General features: G+C 45.7%; 1 protein-coding gene across 3 annotated transcripts; it reads right to left on the bottom strand.

Annotated features, from left to right (window-relative positions):
- Window positions 1–17: 17 nt before the first annotated feature.
- On the bottom strand, window positions 18–26,229 carry LOC134396023 (uncharacterized). 3 transcript variants are annotated; one of them, XM_063122351.1, is made up of 5 exons: window positions 26,182–26,212; window positions 16,450–16,636; window positions 15,401–15,451; window positions 14,032–14,156; window positions 18–4,973 (listed from the first exon to the last, which is right to left on the bottom strand). In XM_063122351.1, exons 3-5 carry the CDS (start codon window positions 15,439–15,441, stop codon window positions 1,312–1,314), a joined length of 3,828 nt encoding a protein of 1,275 aa, XP_062978421.1. In that variant the 5' UTR covers window positions 15,442–15,451; window positions 16,450–16,636; window positions 26,182–26,212; the 3' UTR covers window positions 18–1,311. The 3 variants fall into 3 exon arrangements, with proteins under 3 accessions (XP_062978421.1, XP_062978428.1, XP_062978435.1); XM_063122358.1 differs by having other exon boundaries at window positions 16,553–16,636; XM_063122365.1 differs by lacking the exon at window positions 16,450–16,636 and having other exon boundaries at window positions 26,182–26,229.
- Window positions 26,230–26,240: the final 11 nt, after the last annotated feature.

Raw genomic sequence — 26,240 nt, 5'->3', positions numbered from 1 at the left:
AGAGTAAAACAATAAATAGCAAGACCCTGCCGCACAGGCTTACATTCTAATAAAATCATAATAAAACAATAAGGAGGGGAAGAGAATGCACCAAACAGGCAGTATAAAAGTCAGAACAAAATCAAGTTTTAAAAGCTTTAGGAAAAAGAAAAGTTTTGAGCTGAGCTTTAAAAGCTGCGATTGAACTTGTAGTTCTCAAATGTTCTGGAAGAGCGTTCCAGGCGTAAGGGGCAGCCGAAGAAAATGGACGAAGCCGAGCAAGGGAAGTAGAGGCCCTTGGGCAGGTTATGCTTATGCGTTCCTGTTAAATCTCTGTATTTTATGGTGAGTATTTCTATGGTGGGAGAGTGATGAATAACAGACAGAATAGTGGATTTGTATATGTGTGATGACTGGCTGAGTGAGCGGAGGAGAAGGCATGTGTGCTATTTACAGGGACACTGTAGTGCCCTTGTAGTTAAGAGCGGACAGTAGGTTTTGCATTCTACCATACTAAACGAATAATTGGTGTGTGTGTGTCATTATAACGTTCATAAAATCGAAAAATGTTTCACCAATCTTGCTGAAATTTACATGTGCCAGAAAGAAATGTTGGTTTTACATACCCTGAAATATAAACTCTGCGCTGTGCTGTGTGAGTCAGACAGATATATGATTTGAGATGGAGTTTAGATCAGAGATAGGATTTTAGGATTGAGAACAGAGAGGGGGAGGCCTATGTTGATTTGTGAAGTGATTTTTGAGGGTGTGATCTTGAGGCTGCCTTCACAGCACTGGGTTATCGAGGAGCAGCGTCAGCAACAAGAGGATGTCTCAGAGGACGCAGGCACCTGCAGGCTGCGAAAGGCAAGCTGGGAGGTGCAGAACTGGCACACAGAGCGGCTGATTTTAAATAAAGCATGGGTTAGCGAACCAGGTCACTACCTCTCAGTCCTAAGTCAGCTCCCACTTCCCTGACCTCTCACTAACTGTCCTTGTTCTCCTTCTACCTGACTTTCTCCAACTGCCACTCACCCTGCCCACCATTCTGTTCTAGCCTCAGCTGTCAATCATTCCTCCATTCACTCTTCTGTTTCAATGGTATAATTTTACATTAAAAAATCATAAGCTTTGTAGTTGTAGTGACGGTGAGAAAGGGAAAAAAGAAATAAATTTAATTCGTTTAAAGGTTAACTCAAAGGCCTAATACCGGCCTACTACTTTAAGATGATTGCCTCACAGACATATATCTTAGGGGACCTGAGCAACGCCGGGTATATCAGCTAGTAATAGTAATAAAAGAGCCTCACCAGAAAATTAGTGTAATTAAAATTAACGTGAGTCACTTTTCATAGAGGGAAGCCAACTTGCAAAGTAATTGAACGCTTTTTGGCACTTAGATGGTTTGGCTTTACACTTTTGGGCTGCTTTCTGCTCGGATGGAAGCAGTCGTTCGCCTCTGGCAATCTTGTTCACAATCACAGCCATTTCTTTCACCCCCTCGAGTGCCTTGATGCGATCTTGGAATCCAGGCGTAGCTTCTTGTTTTTCACTTTCAATCAGTAAATCAATGTGTTCTGGAGTTGCCATCGGATTGGGCTTTAAGGCAATTTCCTGCAAGCGCTCAATACTGTGAGACGATTCCTTAATCAGTTCGAGCACTACATTTTCCACAAGCTCATATTCCTCGATAAGCTGCTCAAAGATTTTCTCTGTTGTCATCACTTCCCCACAGGCTTTTTCATATTTCTCCTTGATCTGGGCATATGTTTGCTCCTCCTTTACAGTTTTGTATTCCCACCTGTACTTTTGGTTGTAATGTACGTTCCACACACATTTCCCGGGGCAAACGGTGCATTTTCCACTTGTATCCATTGAAGAACATTTGCGCTTGTCTTGATCACTGGCATAGGCACAGGGATAGTGACATGTGAAGTAGCATGTCTGGCAATTAGTTAAGAATCCTTTAGTGACCTCTATTTTCACGGTCACTGGTTTGTCAACCTCAACCACAAAGTTCTTGTTGGCATCCATCTCGTCTCTGCGCTGCTCCAAAGCTTGCTGTGTCTTTCTTAGTGCTTCCAGAGCCCCCAGACAGGCTTTGATTTGCGGCTGCAGCCCCTGCACGGCCGTTTCCAGCCTCTTCCGTTCCTGGAGCACCTCTTTGGTCATCCGTAGGCTTCTAGGCTCTAAATTGTGCAAAGACACAAAAAACCTCTCCATGCTCACAGCTCCCATTTTCCAGAACATTGCATCAAACTCAAAACTTGTCTCATTCGCTGTAGAATTGCTGGCGAACAAAGCAGAATTGTTGAATTTGAAGTGAACAGGGTTGCCGTCTCCATCCATAGCACAGGGCACCTCAGACTCTAAAATGGCTTCAAGAACAGGGGGAAACTGTCCGTCTGCAAAAGTGACTAGGATTTGGATGTTAGCTTTTATGTCCTTCCCAAAGATGGAAAGCACCGAGTCAAAGACATATTTCTGAGCTTGTGTCAAGCGAGCTAAAGAGGCCTGAACCACGAAACAGACACCGTCAATATGGTCGATGCCGCCTGGAGTGGAAAAAAACTCCCGGATCTTCTCTGTTATCAGTCTGTCATTCTCTATTCCTCTGGTGTCACCAAATCCTGGGGTGTCAATTATAGTTAAGTTATAGGGAATCTGAAAGCCATTTAAGTGATTGATCTCATAGGCGGTTACCTCGGAAGTCTGGCTCTGAGCTTGGCTTCTGTTGGTCTCTTCATGGATAAGCTTGAACCTGAAACGGTCCTTCCACTCCACTCCCAGGATGTAATTGATCATCCCATTGATCAGGGTTGTCTTCCCTGATCCTGTTGCTCCCATCACCATGATCACTTTGTGAGAGAATCGGGAGTCTTCGTGCCCCAGCCGGTATTTTATAAAACTGGAAGAAGAAGAGGCAGACTTTGTTAAAGGAAGGCGATAAATGGTGAGTTGGTCACGTTCTTCTAACACGGTGCTTCGTTCGATCATTTTGTCTACTACTCTGTCATTTACTGGCAGTGAAATAGCAGCTGTTGGTGGAACTGCAGAGCGTTCATGTGAGGCAGACAACAAGTCACCTCTACAAACATTCCTCATTCCTTCCTCATTGCCATGTAGTTTTAGTTGTGTTGCTTCTTCAAATGGTTTTCTTTTCATTTCATTATCTTTTGCAAGTTCGTATTCTCGTCCACTGTTGTCATATTCAGCAAGACTGGCTTCCTCAGAAGTGAGGGAGCTGGCTTGGCATTCAGTCGCGATCCTCTCAGGCTCTCCAGGGAAACCAGTAGGAAGTGTCTTCACAATGTCAGTTATGTCACTGCACTCACTGAGCCCTAGTCTGCCCACAGCACTGTATCGAAACTGGTATTCATTATTTGGGAGAAGCCCTGTTACAGTGAATGTCTCCGGTTTATCTTTGGTATTCACAGACACCCAGTTCTTCTGACCATCAATCCTATACTCAACCTGATAGCTAGAGATTTCAGCCTTGCCATAGACGGCAGGTTGAAAGATGAGCTGGATGGAGTCGTGGCTGATTTCGCCAATCACAGGAGGGGAAGGCTTGGAGGGTGGTTCAAGACTAGTGCTGACTAGCTCTCCATCTTCATACAGATATATGGAAACTCCTGGATGGTCCTGGTCTGGAAGAGCACTAATAATCAATTTAGTGTCATCTGAAGGCAAGCTGGCAAATCTTAAGAAGGCCTTGGCAGATTCCCGTGCTGTTTTTATGATCTCTTTGTGCTCAAACCACAATGTAGAATCAAATTTCTCCCTGGCAGAAGTTGTTGATCCATGATGTGGACTTTTTTTAATTGTTAGTGAGTTTTCCAGTTCTACCAGATATGGTTCCTCATCTTCTAAAGAGGTGAACACAAATGCAATGATGTGCTTCAGCAAAGGATTGGCTAGGACTCTGTCTAATGCTTTCTTAGTGGGTACAACTTCCACACCTTTCAGGACATCAAGATAGACATTCACAAACGTCATCTCCTTCTCTTTTTCATCTAGAAATGCACTGAGTTTCTTAGAGCTGAATAGTGACTGCTGTTTGTTAGTTAAAATGTCGATGACAGCATCTTGAACTTCCTCTCCTCGGCGGATTAACGGTACAGTTCTTGACAGACGTTTCTGAAAATTCTCTTTGTACTGCTGGTACAGACCTTGGAATCGCTGGAGTTTCCTCTTCATTTCAGGGAAAGTTGTCGCAGCAGTGTTCTTTGCCAGGTCATTGCATTGTTTGTCTTTTTCTGCCAGTTGCTGCAGGATATTCTGGATTTCACAAACAAGTTCTGAACTGATTTCATGGAAATGGCAAACTATTTTGGAGTCCAGCAGATTCAGAGGATGTAGCCAGAGCCTCACAGGCACAGCCTTCTCAGCCAACACCTTGGGGAGGGTGGAACAAATGTTCACAGCTTCTTGGTAAGTCATGGAATGATCTTCTAGAGAAATATCACCATAAATCCTGCAGGCAATTTTCTCGGCTCTTGCCTTTTCCTTCTCATTCAATGTGGCAACCCCTTCCCCTCCATCTGAAGGAAATCTTCGCATTCTGTTAACCATAGCGCAGAGGTCCTGCTGTATTTCTTGCATGTCCTCAGAAGGAGAAACCTCTTGATCAAACACGAAGAAGACCTGCGCCCCATACTGCACACCAGTAACCACGTGCGTAGCTGTCTGTGGATTGCATCCACTGGGGTAAGAGAGATTTGTCATGTTGAGCTGCTTGACCTTGGTTGTGGCCGAATACTGGAGAGTTACACAAGCCTGGTGGGTGGAGCTCTTGCTATCATGTAAGAATTTGGCAGCTCCATGGGCTTCCACCAGACCACACAGCAGACTTGCCTTCATGGATTCCGGAGCCCTCAGAGCAGTCAGTTTATCTGCAATGGTGTCTGATTCAATGATATGACATTCAGTCCCAGGGCTTGGCTTAATTAGGATATTCTCTCCCAATGTCTTGTCATCCCATAATGTAGTACCTGAAAAGTTACAAATACAGATTGATTTAGTCGTATTGTATTGTATTTCTTTATTTACAGTCAACAGACCAATATAAAACAAGAAGATACACCATTATATAAAACAGTACAAAGTAGGGATAAAAAAGAGGGAGTGTTATAAAACCACTAAAGATACTAGATTGTTATTTGTTGGTTTCTGAAAAGGGAACAGAATTGGGTTATTGGGGCCTAGCATAGTGAAAAAGGGAGGGATATATAGATAATAAGATTGCTAATCTGTGGATTTAAGCGCAATCAACATCCATAAGAGATCTGGTGCGGATGGCCAAATTCAGGAATTTGGCCACCTGCTCAGTGGTAGATTTACTGGAGCCCTGAAGTAGACTAATCAGGAGTGACTCAGGAAGACGTTGCATAATAGGACAATAGGTCTTTCCTTGCCTGTTGGTAAAAATTGCAATGGAAGAGCACCTGCAGAATGGATTCCACCTTGATGTTATTACATGGGCAGTATCTGTTTTTGGATGGAATTTTCTTATATCTGCCCTCCAGCAACTTGGAGGGGAGGACGTTAAATCTTGCTAGGGTGAATGCCTTCCTGTATTTGGGAATGGTTAACCAACCCAGGTATGGCATTCCGTCTTTGCAAGAAGGGACTGGGAGACCCAGTGATTGGGGGGAACATGGTCCCCAGGCAGTTCCCCGGAGCTCTTGGTAGTCTATATCCATTAGTCTCTGTTTGGTGATCTGTTTAGCGCTGTCCAAGTCCATAGATAGCAGGAAAAAAGGGGATAGCCCTATTGAGGTTACTTTTTGCACCACTGCATTTGCATCACAAGCATTTTGGATTAAAATAGAGATGGCAACAGAAGAAATGTCTCCACATATGCCCTTCTTGGAAAAAACTAAAGGCGCAGTGCAATGTGGCTCCACAAAAAGCTTAGAGATGACCTGAAAACAAAAAAGGATACATATAGGAAGTGGAAGGAAGGCCAGGCTACAAAACAAGAGTACAGACAGGTGGCGCAGAAGTGCCGAAATGGCGTCAGGAAGGCTAAAGCTGAGAATGAGCTGAGATTAGCGAGGGATGCTAAAAGCAATAAAAAGGCTTTCTTCAGATACGTGAGTAGTAAAAGACAGAGGAAAGAAATGGTGGTTCAACTGCTTAATGAGGATGGCAAATTGATAACAGATGACAAAGAAAAGGCTGAAGTGCTCAATTCCTACTTTGCCTCAGTCTTCTCCCAAAAGCGGGTCTATGCCCCCCCTGGAAAAAGTGAAGCAGAAGTTGAGGGGGCAGGATTGCAGTTTGAGATTGATAAACAAATGGTCAAAGAACACCTAATTTCCTTGAATGAGTTCAAATCTCCAGGGCCCGATGAACTGCATCCAAGAGTAATGAAGGAGCTAGCGGAAGAACTCTCAGAACCTTTGTCTATTATCTTTGCAAAATCATGGAAGACGGGTGAGGTGCCGGACGACTGGAGGAGGGCTAACATTGTCCCTATCTTCAAAAAGGGCAAAAAAGGAGGAACCTGGGAACTACAGACCAGTCAGTCTGACATCCATCCCTGGATGGATGTCTGGAGCAGATTATAAAGAAGTCAATCTGTAAACACCTTGAAATCAATGCAGTGATTACTAGAAGCCAACATGGATTTGTCAGGAACAAATCCTGTCAGACTAATTTGATCTCATTTTTTGATAGGATAACCTCCCTTGTGGACTGTGGGAATGCTGTGGATGTCATATATCTTGACTTCAGCAAAGCTTTTGACAAAGTGCCCCATGATATTCTGATTAACAAACTAGCTAAAAGTGGGCTAGATGGAACAACTATTAGGTGGATTCACAGTTGGCTACAGAATCGGACTCAAAGAGTACTTGTCAATGGAACCTTCTCAAACTGGGGAGAGGCAACGAGTGGGGTGCCGCAGGGCTCAGTCCTGGGCCCAGTGCTCTTCAACATTTTTATTAATGATTTGGACGAGGAGGTGCAGGGAACGCTGATCAAATTTGCAGATGACACCAAATTGGATGGGATAGCTAATACCCTGGAAGACAGAAACAAACTTCAACGTGATCTTGATAAACTGGAGTGCTGGGCTGAAAACAACAGAATGAAATTTAATAGGGATAAATGCCAAGTTCTACATTAGGAAATAGAAACGAAATGCACAGTTACAAGATGGGGGATACTTGGTTCAGCAATATTACAAACGAAAAGGATCTTGGAATTGTTGTAGATCGCAAGCTGAATATGAGCCAACAGTGCGATATGGCTGCAAGAAAGGCAAATGCTATTTTGGGCTGCATTAATAGAAGTAGAGCTTCGAAATCACGTGAGGTACTGGTTCCTCTCTATTCGGCCCTGGTTAGGCCTCATCTAGAGTATTGCGTCCAGTTCTGAACTCCACAATTCAAGAAGGACGCAGACAAGCTGGAGCGTGTTCAGAGGAGGGCAACCAGGATGATCAGGGGTCTGGAAACAAAGCCCTATGAAGAGAGACTGAAAGAACTGGGAATGTTTAGCCTGGAGAAGAGAAGATTCAGGGGAGACATGATAGCACTCTTCAAATACTTAAAAGGTTGTCACACAGAGGAGGGCCAGGATCTCTTCTCGATCCCCCCAGAGCGCAGAACACGGAATAACGGGCTCAAGTTAAAGGAATCCAGATTCCATCTGAACATCAGGAAAAACTTCCTGACTGTTAGAGCAGTACAACAATGGAATCAGTTACATAGGGAGGTGGTGGGCTCTCCCACACTAGAGTCATTCAAGAGGCAGCTGGACAACCATCTGTCAGGGATGCTTTAGGGTGGATCCCTGCATTGCGCAGGGGGTTGGACTCGATGGCCTTGTAGGCCCCTTCCAACTCTGCTATTCTATGATTCTATGAATGCAATGCATGTTAGGCATAAAAAAAAAGTCCTACAATTCCTAACCTGGCCCAGCCAGCCATGCCCCATGCTGGGAATTGTAGGATTTTTTCCTCTCTAAACATGCCAAGGATTGCTAAGAGAATCAGAAGTGAACTGGACAAACCAACTAGGCTGGCAACTCTTACTCAGAGGACCTTTTCTTCTGCCGCCCCCAGACTGTGGAATGGCCTGCTGAAGGAGAGTCATCAGCTTAATGTTCTTTCAGAGTTTAAGACAGCCGTAAAGACTAGTCTTTTCTGGCAGGCCTACCCAGATGAATTTTAAACCTAAGAATTTTAAGATGCTGTGATTGTTATTTTAATATTGTATTGTTTTATATGCTCTTTTAACTCATTTCATTTATGATGTTTTATTTAATGTTGTTCCCTGTCTCGATCCAGAGGGAGAGGCAGGTAATAAATAATTTATTATTATTATTATTATTATTATTATTATTATTATTATTATTATTATTATTATTGGTCCACAGTGCAGTATTCTGCTCCCAGCACTGGCTAACCAGATGCCTCCAAGAATTTTATAGGCAGAGCATGAAAGTAATGGACATCCTCTATTGTTTGTCCCCAGTATCTGTTACTCACTGGAATATTGCCTCTGAACCTGGATCTTCCATTTATGGCATGACCCCTGAGAGCAGGTGTCTTGCGCAATGACTGTGAGGCAGGGCCAGCATCCCAGGTAGGCCCAGTCAGGCACCTCCCAAGGGCCCGTGCCTCAGCAGGGGCCCATTGACAAGACCCCTCTGGTCTGGCTCATTCTCTTCACCATTGCAATCTGCTTGTTCATCTGCCTTTCATTGCAGCCCAGACGAAAGGAGGAGGAGCCGTAGATGCCACTGCCTACTTGCTCACTGACTCCCTACCTGCCAAGCAAGCAAGACAGTAATGACAAGAACGGGGTTCAGGAATTTTACCTGGAGAAGTGGCAGGTTACAGGATCATCTTCCATTACTAAATTCCCCACCCACTCACCCACCCACTCACTCCATGTTAGCAGGAAAGGAGAAAAAACAGCGTGTAAGTGGTTATGATTACCTGGCTTAATGGAATCAAACAGACCTCACTTCCTGTTTCATTGTAATTGGTTAGAAAAATGCTGTGGGCATAAACTACCGTCAAACAGTGCAACAGTGGTTCAGGAAGGAAGTGGAGGGCTCTGGCCCTCAAAGCCACAGCTTGGCGCCCACAGTGCACTCCTTCCATCGCCAGCTGAAGACCTTTTTATTTTCTCAATATTTTAACACCTAATTTAACTTAAATTTAAACTTTGCTGTTTTAATTCCATATTTTAACCTATATCAGTTTTTGCTGTGTGGTTTTATCCTGGTTGTGCTTTGTATATTGTATTTTGTATTTGTGTTTTTAGACTGTTGGTTTTTATGCTCTTCATGGTTTTAACCTTTGTGAACCACCGAGAGAGCTTTGGCTATTGGGCGGTATAAAAATGTAATAAATAAATAAATAAAGTAAGTAAGGGATAGGCACCAGAGTAGAGCAAGGAATGGTGCTAAAAAAAGATTATGAGGAATAAGGTCAGGAACCTCTCCAGATCCTGGTTTATTTTTAGAGCTGAGCCTCACAAACATGATTAGTTCTTTTAATATTGTATCAGTTTTATATGTTTTTAATCAGTTTTATGTATTTTATGGTATTTGTATTTAATATTATTATTATTATTATTATTATTATTATTATTATTATTTATTTATATAGCACCATTAATGTACATGGTGCTGTACAGAGTAAAACAATAAATAGCAAGACCCTGCCGCATAGGCTTACATTCTAATAAAATCATAATAAAGCAATAAGGAAGGGAAGAGAATGCACCAAACAGGCAGTAAAAAGTCAGAACAAAATCAAGTTTTAAAAGCTTTAGGAAAAAGAAAAGTTTTGAGCTGAGCTTTAAAAGCTGCGATTGAACTTGTAGTTCTCAAATGCTCTGGAAGAGCGTTCCAGGCGTAAGGGGCAGCCGAAGAAAATGGACGAAGCCGAGCAAGGGAAGTGGAGACCCTTGGGCAGGTGAGAAATGTTGTTCCCTGCATCGATCCAGAGGGTTAGGCGGGTTGTTATTATTATTATTATTATTATTATTATTATTATTATTATTATTAGTATATCAAAGCAAAATAGGTTTCAAAGCAAAGAGTACAAAGGACTCAGATGCACTAAGGCTGGATCCAGGGTGGCTCAGAAGAAAGAGAAAAGGGATTTGGCTCAGGGAAGTGCAAAAGTGGAGGAAGGAACTAGAGGATCGGCAATCCTTGACTTGATATTGATCAATAGGGATGACTTAGTGGATAAAGTGGCAGTTACGGGAACTCTGGGGGAAAGTGACCACGTCATACTTGAATTCTTGATTCTAAAGGAGACAAAAGGGGAGTGTAGCCCATACACGTACTCTGGATTTTAGGAAAGCTGATTTTAATAAACTCAGAACTATGATAAGTAAGGTCCCGTGGCAAGTGAGCCTAATGAGAAAAGGAGTGCAAGATGGGTGGGAGTATTTAAAAAAGGGAATTTTAAAGGCACAATTACAAACAGTTCCAACAAGGAGAAAAGACAGAAGGCAACAGAAGAAACCAATGTTGCTCCACAAAAAGCTTAGAGATGACCTGAAAACAAAAAGGATCCATATAGGAAGTGGAAGGAAGGCCAGGCTACAAAAGAAGAGTACACACAGGTGGCACAGAAGTGCCGAAATGGCGTCAGGAAGGCTAAAGCTGAGAATGAGCTGAGATTAGCGAGGGATGCTAAAAGCAATAAAAGGGCTTTCTTCAGATACGTGAGTAGTAAAAGATAGAGGAAAGAAATAGTGGTTCAACTGCTTAATGAGGATGGCAAATTGATAACAGATGACAAAGAAAAGGCTGAAGGGCTGAAGGGCTCAATTCCTACTTTGCCTCAGTCTTCTCCCAAAAGCGAGTCTGTGACCCCCCTGGAAATAGTGAAGCACAAGTTGAGGGGGCAGGATTGCAGTTTGAGATTGATAAACAAATGGTCAAGGAACACCTAATTTCTTTAAATGAGTTCAAATCTCCAGAGCCCGATGAACTGCATCCTAGAGTAATGAAGGAGCTAGCGGAAGAACTCTCAGAACCTTTGTCTATTATCTTTGCAAAATCATGGAAGACGGGTGAGGTGCCGGATGACTGGAGGAGGGCTAACATTGTCCCTATCTTCAAAAAGGAGGAACCTGGGAACTACAGACCAGTCAATCTGACATTTATTTATTATTTATTTACAATATTCATATACCGCTCCCCGTTCAAAATTTCGGAACGGTGTACAAGATAAAATTAAAATAAAAACAGAATAAAACACTTAAAACAGATTTTAAAAGAAACAAATACAGTGACTCATGGCTGGACATTAAGGAAAGGCTTCCTGGATTAATGATGTTTTCAGGAGGCGCCGAAAGGAGTACAAAGTTGGTGCCTGCCTGACCTCCAGAGGCAGGAAATTCCATAGGAATTCCTAAACGGTTTGGGGCCAGGTTATTTGAAGGAACGCCTCCTCCCATATGTACCTGCCCGGACCTTCAGATCATCCACAGGGGTCCTTCTCCGCGAGCCCCTGCCAAAGGAAGTGAGGCAGGTGGCTACTAGGAGGAGGGCTTTCTCTGCTGTGGCACCCTGGCTGTGGAATGAGCTCCCCAGAGAAGTCCGCCTGGCGCCTACACTGTACTCCTTTCGTCGCCAGCTGAAGACCTTTTTATTCACACAGTATTTTAACACTTAATTTTAACTTAAATTTATATTATACTGTTTTAACTCTGTATTTTGACCTTATATCAATTTTGCTGCGTGGTTTTATCCTGGTTGTGCTTTTTATACTGTATTTTGTATTTGTGTTTTTAACCTGTTGGTTGTTTTATGATGGTTTTAATTTTTGTGAACCGCCCAGAGAGCTTCGGCTATTGGGCGGTATAAAAATGTAATAAATAAAATAAATAAAAATAATAGGAGGGGGGGCCACCACACTGAAGGCTCTTCCCCTGGAGGACTCCAATTGGAGGATGGGTCTATGTGGGACCACCAGGAGCAGGCCCTCAGATGACCTCAGTGACTGGGCAGGTTGGTAGGGGAGAAGGCGCTCTCTCAGGTATGCTGGTCCCAAGTTGTTTAGGGCTTTACAAGTACAAGAACCTTAAACCTGGCCCGGTAGTGAATAGGCAGCCAGTGCAGGTCTCTCAGTGAAGGAGTTGCAGTCTGAAAAGGGGCAGTTCCAGACAACAGCCAAGCTGCAGCATTCTGCACTAGCTCCAGCTTCCGGAGCAGCTTCAAGGGCAGCCCCACATAGAGCGCGTTGCAGTAATCCAATCTTGAGGTTACCAATGCCTGTACCACCTTGGCCAAGCTATCCCTGTCCAGGAGAGGCCGTAGTTGGCGAACCAGCCAAAGCTTGTAAAAGGCACTCTGAGCCGTGGCGGCCACTTGAGCCTCCAGCAACAGAGATGGGTCTAAGAGTACCCCCAAACTACGAACCTGATCTTTCAGAGGCAGTGCAACCCCATCCAGAACAGGCAATGAGCCTGACATCCATCCCTGGGAAAAATTTGGAGCAGATTATAAAGAAGTCAATCTGTAAACACCTTGAAAACAATGCAGTGATTACTAGAAGCCAACATGGATTTGTCAGGAACAAAACCTGCCAGACTAATTTGATCTCATTTTTTGATCGGGTAACCTCCCTTGTGGACTGTGGGAATGCTGTGGACGTCATATATCTTGACTTCAGCAAAGCTTTTGACAAAGTGCCCCATGATATTCTGATTAACAAACTAGCTAAAAGTGGGCTAGGTGGAACAACTATTAGGTGAATTCACAGTTGGCTACAGAATCGGACTCAAAGAGTACTTATCAACGGTACCTTCTCAAACTGGGGAGAGGCAACAAGTGGGGTACCGCAGGGCTCAGTCCTGGGCCCAGTGCTCTTCAAAAATTTTATTAATGATTTGGATGAGGAGATGCAGGGTTATCAAATTTGCAGATGACACAGAATTGGGTGGGATAGCTAATACCCTGGAAGACAGAAACAAACTTCAAAGTGATCTTGATAGGCTGGAGTGCTGGGCCGAAAACAACAGAATGAAATTTAATAGGGATAAATGCCAAGTTCTACATCTAGGAAATAGAAACCACATGTACAGTTACAAGATGTGGGATACTCGGCTCAGCAATACTACAAACGAGAAGGATCTTTGAATTGTTGTAGATCGCAAGCTGAATATGAGCCAACAGTGCGATGTGGCTGCAAGAAAGGCTAATGCTATTTTGGGCTGCATTAAGAGAAGTATAGCTTCCAAATCGCGTGAGGTACTGGTTCCTCTCTATTCGGCCCTGGTTAAGCCTCATCTAGAGAATTGCGTCCAGTTCTGGGCTCCACAATTCAAGAAGGACGCAGACAAGCTGGAGCGTGTTCAGAGGAGGGCAACCAGGATGATCAGGGGTCTGAAAACAAAGCCCTATGAAGAGAGACTGAAAGAATTGGGCATGTTTAGCCTGGAGAAGTGAAGATTGAGGGGAGACATGAGAGCACTCTTCAAATACTTAAAAGGTTGTCACACAGAGGAGGGCCAGGATCTCTTCTCGATCCTCCCAGAGTGCAGGACACGGAATAACGGGCTCAAGTTAAAGGAAGCCAGATTCCAGCTGGACATCAGGAAAAACTTCCTGACTGTTAGAGCAGTATGACAATGGAATCAGTTACCTAGGGAGGTTGTGGGCTCTCCCACACTAGAGGCCTTCAAGAGGCAGCTGGACAACCATCTGTCAGGTATGTTATAGGGCGGATTCCTGCACTGAGCACATTTGGTAGCAGTGGGGGCAAGAAGAGTGTGTGCAAAAGTAGGCAGGGGGCTCATGCGGTGGGTCATCCTTCCCTACAAACCTTTGGCAGCAGATATGTGAGTTACTCTTACTTATTGAACCTTTGAATTTTATTCTGGGCAGGATCTACATGTGACTGCTTTATAACAGTAGTGACAACTGTTCAGGCCCAGGACACACTCCACATACCATTTTCAAGGTGTCATATCCTGCTTGGTGTAGATCTGGCCCTGGATAACCCCTCTTGTTATAAAAGGTGGTGTGAATTGAGGCCACAATGTTGATCTTTTTGGGGGAGATTACCTGGGATGAGGACGTCTTTGCAACAGTCGTACAGCATTCCTAGCTGTACCTGGCGGCCTAGAGCAAGGGTCTCAGTTGTATGGCTTGCCATTGTTCTCCATCCCATTGCGTTCAGTTTTCTCCACCTGTATTAAATTGTAAAACAAAACTTTGAAAAAACTGAACTCAAACTTATTACATAGGTGAAAGCAGAACCCTTTTAGGCTAGTGTGTTGCAGCCTACTGGAAAATCTGGTTGCTAGCCACTAATAACTGTATGTCTTCCAAATTACATATTCAGGGTTTAAGTACACATTTCAGCTCCCTATACCCATATCTTGCTGGTAACATTAGATAAATGAAACATGCATTGTGATGTCAAGGCATTCAATGTCACCGCCCTCTCCTCCAGTTCACTGGCAGCTGCTGGCAACGGACAAGAAACACTGAACGCCACGACAGCACATTTCATGTTTCTTTTACTAAATGTTATCAGCAGCCATGCATTGCTTGCTGCAGGACTCAGGTCCTGCTTGTGGGTTTCCCGTTGATAGCTGGTTGACCACTGTGTGAACAGAATGCTGGACTAGATGGACCCTGGGTCTGATCCAGTCTCAGGGCTCTTCTTAAGTTCCTATTAGGGGGCAAAAGCAGATGGTCCTCAGATTCACAGTTGTGAGTACAGAGAGCCAGGCAACAGTAGTTATTCCTGCTGACTACAGGGTCGTCACTTCATATTTGTGCTGCAGGGCTAATAGCAGCTACTCTGGATCAGTTACTCATATATAAAACAATGCAATCTTGTGTATAGAGAGGTTTTCAAAAGAACCAGATGTGCTTTGATGTGTGGGCTTTTGCAGCCTGACCCTTTGCCACATTTACTCAGAAGAAAGACCAAATGCCTATAAAAGGACATAATGATAAGCATTCTGGTGCAAGGCTAGTTGTGAATGCTTCTCAATTGCTTCTCACAGCAGGAGCTGGTAAACAGGAGCCCGCCCACCCTCCAGCATATTTTCGTTTAAAACTCTTACTGCCAGCAACAAAGGGCTTCTCCACATTTAGCAAAACTTCCGCAGCCTTACCGGGGCTTTGTCTTCTGGGATCTTCGCAGGTTTAATGATCAGCACAATACATTGGCCCCCCATCCCCCCCCCAAACCTTAATTTTGCCAGTTCTTCATCGTGGTCTCTATGCATCACACATATGGGCTCTGCGCCTGCGCTGAGACCTAGATCGGAACCTCCAATAGCTAAGCGAAACGCTTTTGGGCGGGAACCCCTCCCCCACGCCACTGCGCATGTACCGTGGGTTCCCGCCCTTACCTCAGTTTTTTTCCGTCCGCCATCGTGCTAGACGCTAGTTTCTATACCTCCAGGAAAAAACTTACCTTGTATTTCTTCTATCCTCTTTCTTCTCCAAGTTATTCATCCTTTTCACCCTAAAAAAAAAAAAAAAAAAGTTAGATATAGTACAGTTTTTCAGCTCGCGCTTCAGCTGAGGCGAATGGCAGTAAAGGCCCCATTTCGAAAATGTGTGTCCCGCGGAGCTAAACTCCCGCCCACGGACGGGCATTCGCTGTGTGTACTTTGCTTGGGGGAGACCCAAAAAGTACTGTTGTGCCACCATTGTATGGCGTTTACAAAACAAACGCGCAAAAATAGAGCAGACAGACTTCGCTCTATCCTGTGGGAAAAGGCACTTCGAGCTACCGAGCCAAAGAAGGCCAAAATGGACAAACCACCTACAAAGACCTCTGAAACCGAACACGAAATATCCTTGTTTGTCGTGGGAGATGAGACCATGGCGGATTATAGGGCTAAGATACCCCTCACGCCAGGACAGTCGCTAGCGAGTTCCGCGGCTAAAAAACTTACTATTAAAGCCCGGACTCCTAGATCCTCCGAAACAGAGAAGAGAAAGAAAAAGAAGAAAAGGCTGGACAAGTCCTCCCCGAGGAGTTTTGGAACGTCCAAAACGAGTCGTACCATGCCGACCTCGCTACCGACAGCGACGGCAACTCCTTCGGTACCGACCCAACCTTCGGAACCGACTATGGTACCGACACCTACCGTACAGAGACAGCACGAGCTTCCAAGTCTCTCGGAGGGGGAGATTAGGGATTCAGCCTCAGCGGCCTCAACACGAGACCCGGCACGCCTCACAACAACAGACGAGCCTGCCGAAATACCTAGACCTTTAACTCCTAGACCTGTAGCCGCAGGAGAAGCACATCAGTCCCCCAGATCAGAATGGGATAGATCATCTCAAGTTGCCTACTATAGACCCGATCACCGGTACTATGACTGGGAGGGCTATCGGCCGCATGACTATTTCCCCGATGGAAGAAGGCCCCAATACCATCCAGAGGCATATTTTGCCTATCCACCGCCCCCAACTAGGGTCTGTTGAATCCCGGTGGCTCCACCATTATCTCACCACTCATCACCAGCATCAACCCTTCAACGTCGAGACGATACGTCTCCGCATCGACCAGCACCACATCAAGAGCAAGCGTTGCAGCCTATTCAGCAGCACTTACAAGCCGAGGCACCCTCTTCACCGGAAAATGACTACCCTTCCGACTCAGAATCTGCAGTTTCGATTGCTCCGTCAATCCCATCACCTGAAGACGCGGTCTACACAACTGATCCAGCTTCCCCATCGGATGACACAGGGAGATTTGCCGAGCATATTCTAAGAATGGCTCAGTCCTTGGGATTGGATATCCAGAAACCAGAAGAACAAGTACAAGACAAAATTTACGATGTCTTCCATACCGACGATAATACACCGATCACCATTCCATTGCCTCAGATATTGATACAAACTGCCCAGCTAGCATGGAAAACCCCAACTTCGACTCAGCCTAATTCTAGAAAGTTAGAGTCTATGTATAGGATTCAAGACAAGAACGCGGGTTTCCTATTGAAACATCCAAAACCCAACTCCATAGTAGTAGAATCGGCACAAGGACGATCACAGAGAACCCACTCGGCGCCTACTGATAAAGAGGGTAGGAAGCTCGATGTAACGGGGAGAAAAATTTACTCCTCTTCATCACTTGGTATCAGGGCAGCCACTTATGAAGCAACGATGGCCCGATACCAATTATTTCTTTGGCAAAAAAGAGGAGCACTGTGCGATCACCTTCCAGAAGACAAAAGGGAGTTAGCCAGAGTCTTTCAGTCGGAAGCATCGGCCATAGCTAGGCAGCAACTTTCCACGGCGAGGCACCAGACTGATTGCCACTCCAAGACTATGATGGGTGCCATAGCCTTAAGAAGGCACGCCTGGCTCAGATCTGATAACTTGACGACTGAAACCAAAAGCAGAATTGAAAGCCTACCCTTCGACGGGGAAGGACTCTTCAATTCCAAGACAGATGAGGCATTAGATACCATCTATAAGGCCCGGACAACAGCTAAAAATGCAGGTTGCTTACCTGTAACTGTAGTTCTTTGAGTGGTCATCTATGCATTCACACATATGGGCTCTGCGCCTGCGCTGAGACCTAGATCGGAACCTCCAATAGCTAAGCGAAACGCTTTTGGGCGGGAACCCCTCCCCCACGCCACTGCGCATGTATCGTGGGTTCCCGCCCTTACCTCAGTTCATAGGAGTCCGACATCGTGCTCCCATAAACATGAATGTAATTAATCAGTTTCAGATGTATCATAACACATATATACAGTGCTCTAATAAAGAATAACATATGCCACCAAGCGGGGTTGGTGGGTGGGTTGTGTGAATGCATAGATGACCACTCGAAGAACTACAGTTACAGGTAAGCAACCTGCATTTCTTCATCGTGGTCTCTATGCATCACACATATGGGCGAGTAGCAAGCTGACATACCTTTGGAGGTGGGTTGGTGCATCATGTCCCAGCCTCAGAGCTCTTTAGGTTAGCTGTCATGTCAGGACTTCCGAGAGCACAGCTCTCCCGAAGGTGCAGTCCTGAGGGGCTCGAGTGTCCACACTGTAGTGCCTGATAAACGTGGACGGAGTAGACCATGTTGCGGCCTTGCAGACATCTGTCAGAGAGACTCCTCTGCTGAATGCAACAGACGTCGCTACAGCTCTAGTGGAGTGAGCTTTAACTGACTGTTGCAGTTCTAATTTCGATAGGGAGTAGGCAAGATTAATTGTCTCTACAATCCACTTTGATAGTCTCTGGCAAGAGACAGACAAACCTTTAGATGGCTCTCCGTAACAAACAAATAACTGCTTAGTTTTCCTAAAACTTTCAGTCCTAGCTTTGTAAAAGGCGAGAGCCCTCCTTACATCGAGTGTATGGAGCGATGCCTCGATTGCCGTCGTTGGGTTCGGGAAGAACACTGGGAGAATAATGTCCTGGGAGACATGAAAATTCGATACCACCTTAGGTAGAAATGAAGGGTCAGTGCGTAAAACGACTTTGTCCCTATGAAACTCTGTAAAAGGTGGATCAATTCTGAGAGCTCTAAGCTCGCTTGCACGTCTCGCCGAAGTGATGGCTATCAGAAAGACTGTCTTAAATGATAAGAGCCTCAGGTCAGCTGTAGCCATAGGTTCAAAGGGTTTAGCAGTCAGAGACTGTAAGACCACAGATAAGCTCCATGACGGCACGACGTCTTTAACGGTCGGTATCGTGTTCTTCAATCCCTTTAAGAATGTTTTTGAGAGGGGGTGTGAGAAGGGTGAGTATCCCTCGACACCATAATGAAACGCTGCTATCGAAGCTAGGTGAACCCTGATCGAAGAGAGTCTTAGACCTTGTCGGTAAAGTGACAATAAGTATTCCAGTATTGTAGAAATAGGGCATGAGTTTGCTGTCTGTTCTGTGAAGCAAATGTCAGGAATCTTTGCCACTTCTTAGCATAAGATTTCCTCGTCGATGGCTTCCTCGATGCCATCAGTATTTGGTCAACTGTTATATTTACGGTACCGAGGGAGGCGTTGGAATTATCCTCCACGCCGTCATTTTCAGTGTCGATAAGTCTGGATGCCGAACCTTGCCCTGGTGTCGAGACAAGAGTTTCGGTATCGACGGAAGCCTGACATAGTCGTGTCCCGATAGTCGAAGAGCATGCGGAAACCAGGCCTGTCTTGGCCACCACGGCGTTATCAGGATGCAGTCTGAATTGTCCATCCTGATCCTTGCTAGGACTCTTGTTAAGAGAGGGAATGGAGGAAAGATGTATAGGAGATCTCCTTTCCACGTTCCTGTGAAAGCGTCTCCTAGTGAATTTTCCCCTCTTCCAGCTCTGCTGCAGAACCTGGAGCAGACTGCGTTTCCCTCGGTGGTGAAGACATCGACGGCTGGATACCCCCAGCATCGAAAGAGGTGTTCTCTGGTATTGACGTCGAGCTCCCACTCGTGGTCGGTGTGGAAGGACCCGCTGAGTGAGTCTGCGATGACATTGTCCTTTCCTGCGACATGAACCGCCACAAGGTAAGTATCCCTCTTTATACACCAATTCCATATTCTGGTTGCAGATCGAGTCAACGGGTACGACCTGGTTCCACCCTGTCTGTTGATGTAACAGACTACCGTGGTGTTGTCTGTGGCAATTAGGACATTTTGGCCCTCGATGATCTGAGCAAAAGCCTTTATCGCATTCTCCACTGCCAACAGTTCCAGGTGGTTGATATGCTCTTCCTTCAACGAGGGGGGCCATCGCCCTTGCGCAGTAAGGTTGTTGCAATGGGCTCCCCACCCATCCATGGAGGCATCGGTAGCGATCGTTACGGAGGGCAACGGTCGTTGAAATGGGACGCCTTGTAACAAGTTTCCCATCGAGCGCCACCATTTCAGAGATGCTTGTACTTGTCTCGGGATGGAAAGAAAGGTTCTGTGAGCGTTGCGGCGAAGGTCAAACGTTCTCAGGAACCATCCTTGTAAAACTCTCATGCGAAGCCTCGCAAACGTGATGACAGCCGTAGTGGCTGCCATCAAGCCAAGTAGCCTTTGAATTGTCCAGGCTGAGTGTCTTACTCGCTTCTCGATATCGACGATGAGGTCGTGAAGCGTCTTTGCTCTGGCCACGGGAAGGAAAGCTTTGCCATCCAGGGACGATAAGGTCACCCCTATAAAGTCTATTTTCCTTTGGGGGGTTAGGATGGATTTTTCCTTGTTGACCCAGAGGCCTAACGAGCTCAATAAATTGAGGGTCGTGGATATGTTGTCTTGTAGCGTGGGACTGCTCTCCGCTACCAGCAGCCAGTCATCTAGATACGGGTAGATGAAGATTTGTCTTTGTCGTAGGTGGGCGCAGACGACTGCCATCGTCTTCGTGAAGACCCTCGGCGCCGTCGAGAGTCCGAAAGGCAGGACGGTGAATTGGAATTGTTGAGTTCCAATGGCAAATCGTAGGTAAGTTTGGTGTGACTTCCTGATCTCTATACGGAAGTAAGTATCCTTCAAATCTACCACCGCGAACCAAAGACCTTCGTAAAGGAGTTGGAGTACCGAGGAAACCGTTGTCATATGGAATTTCTTGGGGCTGATATAGTTGTTTAGATTTCTTAGGTCCATGATAGGTCGAAGACCGCCATCCTTCTTCGGGACCGTGAAGTAGCGGGAGAAGAATCCCTGGTTGATTTGAGGTGGCAGCACTGGAGAGATAGCTCCCTTCGATAGGAGGGTCTGAACTTCGAAAAGAAGGGGTGCGGAAGGTGCTGTTACTTTCGGTCCCGAAGGAGGAGGAAGGGCATCGAATTCGATGGCGTAGCCCTGCTTGATGATAGTGAGCACCCAGGAGTCGGTTGTTATCGACTCCCATTGATGGAAATGGGGTGCTAAGCGGTTCAAAAATGGTGGTAGATTTGGGGCACAGGAGTCAAACCCGCTGTTTTTTGTTAAAGTCAGGTTGACGTTTATCTCCTTGAAATCGACTCTGGAAAGGCCTCTTTTTCTGCAACTGCTGTTGTTGTTGCCTAGGTTGAGGTTGGTAGTAAGGCCTCTGCTGGTATTGTTGAGCAGGTGGTCTTGTCCAGCGACGTGGTTTGTACTGTTGGGATGGTGCATTGAAACCCATCCTTTTAGCTGTTGTCCGGGCCTAATAGATGGTATCTAATGCCTCATCTGTCTTGGAATTGAAGAGTCCTTCCCCGTCGAAGGGTGGGCTTTCAATTCTGCTTTTGGTTTCAGTCGTCAAGTTAGCAGATCTGAGCCAGGCGTTCCTTCTTAAGGCTATGGCGCCCATCATAGCCTTGGAGTGGCAATCAGTCTGGTGCCTCGCTGTGGAAAGTTGCTGCCTAGCTATGGCCGATGCTTCCGACTGAAAGACTCTGGCTAACTGCCTTTTGTCTTCTGGAAGGTGATCGCACAGTGCTCCTCTTTTTTGCCAAAGAAATAATTGGTATCGGGCCATCGTTGCTTCATAAGTGGCTGCCCTGATACCAAGTGATGAAGAGGAGTAAATTTTTCTCCCCGTTACATCGAGCTTCCTACCCTCCTTATCAGTAGGCGCTGAGTGGGTTTAAGTTTTTTTCCTGGAGGTATAGAAACTAGCGTCTAGCACGATGGCAGACGGGAAAAAACTGAGGTAAGGGCAGGAACCCACGGTACATGCGCAGTGGCGTGGGGGAGGGGTTCCCGCCCAAAAGCGTTTCGCTTAGCTATTGGAGGTTCTGATCTAGGTCTCAGCGCAGGCGCAGAGCCCATATGTGTGATGCATAGAGACCACGATGAAGAAGGATGGGTTTCAATGCACCTATGAAAAGGAGGACAGGGCTCCTGTATCTTTAACAGTTGTATGGAAAGGGGAATTTCAGCAGGTGTCATTTGTATATATGGAGAACCTGGTGAAATTTCCTCTTCATCACCACAGTTCAAGCTGCAGGAGCTATACTAGAGTGACCAGATTTAAAGGAGGGCAGGGCGCCTGCAGCTTTAACTGTTGTGATGAAGAGGGAATTTCACCAGGTTTCCCATATATACAAATGACACCTGCTGAAATTCCCTTTTCCATACAACTGTTAAAGATACAGGAGCCCTGTCCTCTTTTCATATGGTCACCCTAAGTATGCATTATATTAAGAGATCTTACAGCAAACCTCCAAGGTAGCCAGTATTATGTCTTTAAAATATCTGTTCCAGATTATTATTATTAGTAGTAGTATAGTAGTAGTAGTAGTATTTGTATACCGCCCCATAGCTAAAGCTCTCTGGGCGGTTTACATAGGATAAAAAAATTTAAAAGGAGGGTGCATTTTCCACATTCCTTTTAAGGTGAAAATGCCTACTCAGGAGTAAGAACATAGAGTTCAATGGGACCTCTTCTTGCTCCAGAGGGGCTGCTTATAACCTACATGCAAATTTAATCCATAGATTAATTGATTAATCAACTAAATCTTCTACCAGCTGCCACTGGAGGTTGCATAGTATTCCCCTTGTCATTAGGGGTGTGCATGGACCCCCCGATCTGCTTCTCTTCCAGATTCACAACTTCCGGATCGGGTCCAATCCGATCCACCTATGTTCCACTCTGCTTCGCTGTGGAGCTCCGGATCCGGATTGCAGCTCCGCTTTCCCACCCCATAGACTTGCATTGAAATCCAAAAACACCTACAGCTTTTTTCTGTTAATGTTAGAAACCTCAAACTCGGCACCATGATAGCTTATCCATGTATACACATGCATGCGAAGCCTCAAGCAAATCCAAGCATCCCCTGATTTTGGGGGGATTTTTGAATATCTGACACCCCATTTTCAGAAATGGGATTTACTCCGACATTTTTACAGATAAAAACTTTGAAGCAGGCACCCTCATAGATACCATCTAGATACACATTCATGGCAAGTTTCAAGCAAATCCCATCATCCCCTGATTTTTGGCGGGGGGGTTTCCCTTTTAACTCACCCCAATTCAAGTCCCATGCTAGAACTCCGTCAATTTTCATGTTAGAAATGTCAAATTAGGCACCATGACACCTGATCCATGTATACACATGCATGCCAAGCCTCAAGCAAATCCAAGCCTCCCCTGATTATTGGGGGATTTTTGAAAATCTGACACCCCAGTATCTCAGGGATTTTTAAAGCTGCAGACAGCTCAATGGGCTTTATTCATGGCCATTTCATAGGAAATCCCAACATGCCATGAATTGGGAGTAGACAAACCTAAATATGAATCTTCTTCCACACTTGAAAAATTTATTTGGAACTTCAAAAAGTCAGGAAGGACTTATCCCCTGAGTCAAAGCAAGACACACACAAACCATCCCTGCGAGGCGGGTACAGAGCAGGACACAGGCAGCACTGGGAGCAAGCATGCCGGAGGCTTGTGGGGTTGAACCACAAAGCCCATCATGTAGTATAGCTCCCAGGCACCAGGCGGGCAGAGAGGCAGGCAGAGATGCCATAGATCTATGGGGAAGTCAGTCCCAGCAGATGCCCCACCACAACAGCACCCAGGCGGAGGAGGGAAGGCAGGCATGCAGCAGACATTTCTGGGGGCACAAGGAAGTGAGTCAAGGATTGTTTCAAAGCCAGTAATGCAAACCATCCCTGCGAGGCGGGCACAGAGGAGGACAGGCAGCACTGGGAGCAAGCATGCCTGAGGCTTGTGGGGTTGAATCACAAAGCCCATCATGTAGTACAGCTCCCAGGCACCAGGCGGGCAGAGAGGCAGGCAGAGATATGCCAAAGATCTATGGGGAAGTGAGTCCCAGCAGATACCCGAAAACAACAGCACCCAGGCGGAGGCGGGAAGGCAGGCATGGAGCAGACATTTCTGGGGGCACAACAAAGTGAGCCAAGGATTGTTTCAAAGCCAGTAATGCAAACCATCCCTGTGAGGCGGGAGCAGCACAGAGAGATGCCTTTTCTTTTGCATCCCATAACTAGGAGGCTAGGAGGATAAGAGTAAAGCTTTGTGATCCTTGCTTCAGAGTTGATTGACTGCATTGTGATCACAGCCATTATTAAACAACAACAAAATAATAACATTAATAATAGCAGTACTAATTAATATTAATAGCAATAATAATAATAACAACAACAACAACAACAACAAGGAGTTGAACCACAATGAAAGCCTGCCTGACTTCACTGAAGAGGAAAAGCCAGTAGAGCTTGGGCTATGGGGTGTATAAATATAAAATGTAATAAATAAATAAATAAACAAAGGAGGGGTGGATTTAAAAGCAACAGTGTTGCTGAATAAACAACAAGAAGATTTTTTTTAAAAAAAGGCTATGTCTGTCTTTTACCAGTAAGAGGAAAGTGGACGTGCCCAGGGGGAGGGGGAACTCTGCCCATTTGACAGTCTTTAAGAAGCTAACTTGCACTTCAACTCATGACACTTCAACTCTTCTCCACTGGTTAACCTTTGGAGGGTTCTGATTACCCTCCAAGGGCAGGAGTGTGTGCACTGGGCACATCCACATGCCCTAGGGGACCTCATTCCCTTGCACCACATCTATTCATTTGTTCACCAAGGTTAGGGTGGGTAGCAGTGCTGTATTTTCTATCTCTTATTTATTTGCTTAATATATGATTTCAGGTTGTGTTTGTGCGTTTGGTGGGGCTACTGTTTAAAAAAACACAGGGAAAAGTCTGTTCAGAGACTAAGGCCGTAGCTAGACCTAAGGTTTATCCCTGGATCGTCCAGGGGTCAAACCTGTTCATCTAGGTGACACACAGGGGATCCAGTGCTCAAGCAGGGGTGAACCCTGGATGATCCCAGGATAAACCTTAGGTCTAGCTGTGGCTTAAGAAAGAAAAGTTTCCCAGTATCCCAAGTTACTAAGTATCCCATTTTGCTTATCCCCCCTCTAACTTTGGGATTGGATCAGGTGATGCTTCATCAGGTGATCATGATTGGGAGTTGAATCTGCCTCTCAGCACTTCAAAAAGGTACCTCTTCCGCTTTTTTTACCCTATTTTTTTAAAAAATATAGCAAGCAAACCGCAGCATGCAAAGTGCTGAAAATAGGCTCAAAATAACCCCCACCCACGACTCTCTAAGCACAGCGAATTTCAAATAGATAGCTTGAAAAACAAAAAAGTTATCCACTAATCTTTTCTGAAATGCAATCCTATGGGCGAAAAAATCCAAAATGGCAGGCGGAGCGCTCCACGAAAAGAGAAGCGATCCGCTTATGGTTGGTTCTCTTTGCCATGCTTCTCCAGCCTCCTGATCCGCTTCTCCTCCGCCTGTAGCGGAGGTGGATCACCCCGATCCGCTTCTGCTTCTCCGATCTGAGGAGAAGCGGATCACACCCCTACTTGTCATGCACTTCCAATCACAGAAAGACCACAGCTGCCTGGGTGGATGTAATTCACAGTTGCATCCTATTCATTTCAATAGGCTCGAAACCCCCTCCCCCCTTGGATACTGAGCTGAGGGAAGGCGGGAAGGAAGGGACGGATTGCTTTACGGGAGGGGGAGCCTGGCTGTGATCCTGCACGTGCGGATTTGGGAGAAGGCATGGGGGGGGAGAGAGTGGAGGGTCCCTGGTTGGGTCATGCGCAAGGCGGGCTGCCTAAAGTGGGAACAGCTTGTCTGCAGCTCCCCCTCGCCAGTAAGGGTGCTTCTACTCCTAAGCATGTAACTCCTCTGCTGAGGGAACTGCACTGGCTGCCTATTCGCTACCGGGCCAGGTTTAAGGTTCTTGTACTTGTGTACAAAGCCCTAAACAACTTGGGACCAGGATACCTGAGAGAGCGCCTTCTTTACCAACCTGCCCCATCACTGAGATCATCCCAGGGCCTGCTCCTGGTGGTCCCACATAGACCCATCCTCTGATTGGAGTCCACCAGGGGAAGAGCCTTCAGCGTGGTGGCCCCGCTCCCATGGAATTCCCTGCCTCTGGAGGTCAGGCAGGCGCCAACTTTGTATTCGTTTCAGCGCCTCCTGAAAACGTCATTCTTCCAGGAAGCCTTTCCTTAATGACCAGCCACTGCTCACTGTACATTTTGCCTCTTTTAAAATCTATTTTTAAATATTTTATTCTGTTTTTATTTTATCTTGTACACCACTCCAAAATTTTCAAATTAAACAGGTGCAATGCTGTTTAATTCAAAAGCTTCCATACTCTCATACTACCAACAGATATCAGTCCACAAACAACATCTCTGTAACAGTGTCATTCCCCTTCCTCTCTGGAGCAAACAAAATCCCCAGTGACAATGAACTCATTGAATTGCACCCACCCACACGCACGCACACTCTCACGTTACCTTGCTTCTCAGCGGAGAGCCTCACGATGCCACTGGGCACAGCGCTGCCCATTCTGCAA

The sequence above is a fragment of the Elgaria multicarinata genome, chromosome 1 (genome assembly GCF_023053635.1).
Source record: "Elgaria multicarinata webbii isolate HBS135686 ecotype San Diego chromosome 1, rElgMul1.1.pri, whole genome shotgun sequence".
Lineage (NCBI taxonomy): Eukaryota > Metazoa > Chordata > Lepidosauria > Squamata > Anguidae > Elgaria > Elgaria multicarinata.
The sequence above is the reverse complement of the archived record's forward strand: the minus strand, read 5'-3'. Positions and strand labels throughout refer to the sequence as shown.

Coding starts and splice junctions, on each gene's coding strand:
- LOC134396023 (XM_063122365.1), bottom strand. CDS start 15,441: ATGAATAACTTGGAGAAGAAAGAGGATAGAAGAAATACAAG. Junction 14,157..15,400: donor GAGGATAGAAGAAATACAAG/GTAAGTTTTTTC, acceptor AATTTAATACAG/GTGGAGAAAACTGAACGCAA. Junction 4,974..14,031: donor CAAAGACGTCCTCATCCCAG/GTAATCTCCCCC, acceptor GTAACTTTTCAG/GTACTACATTATGGGATGAC.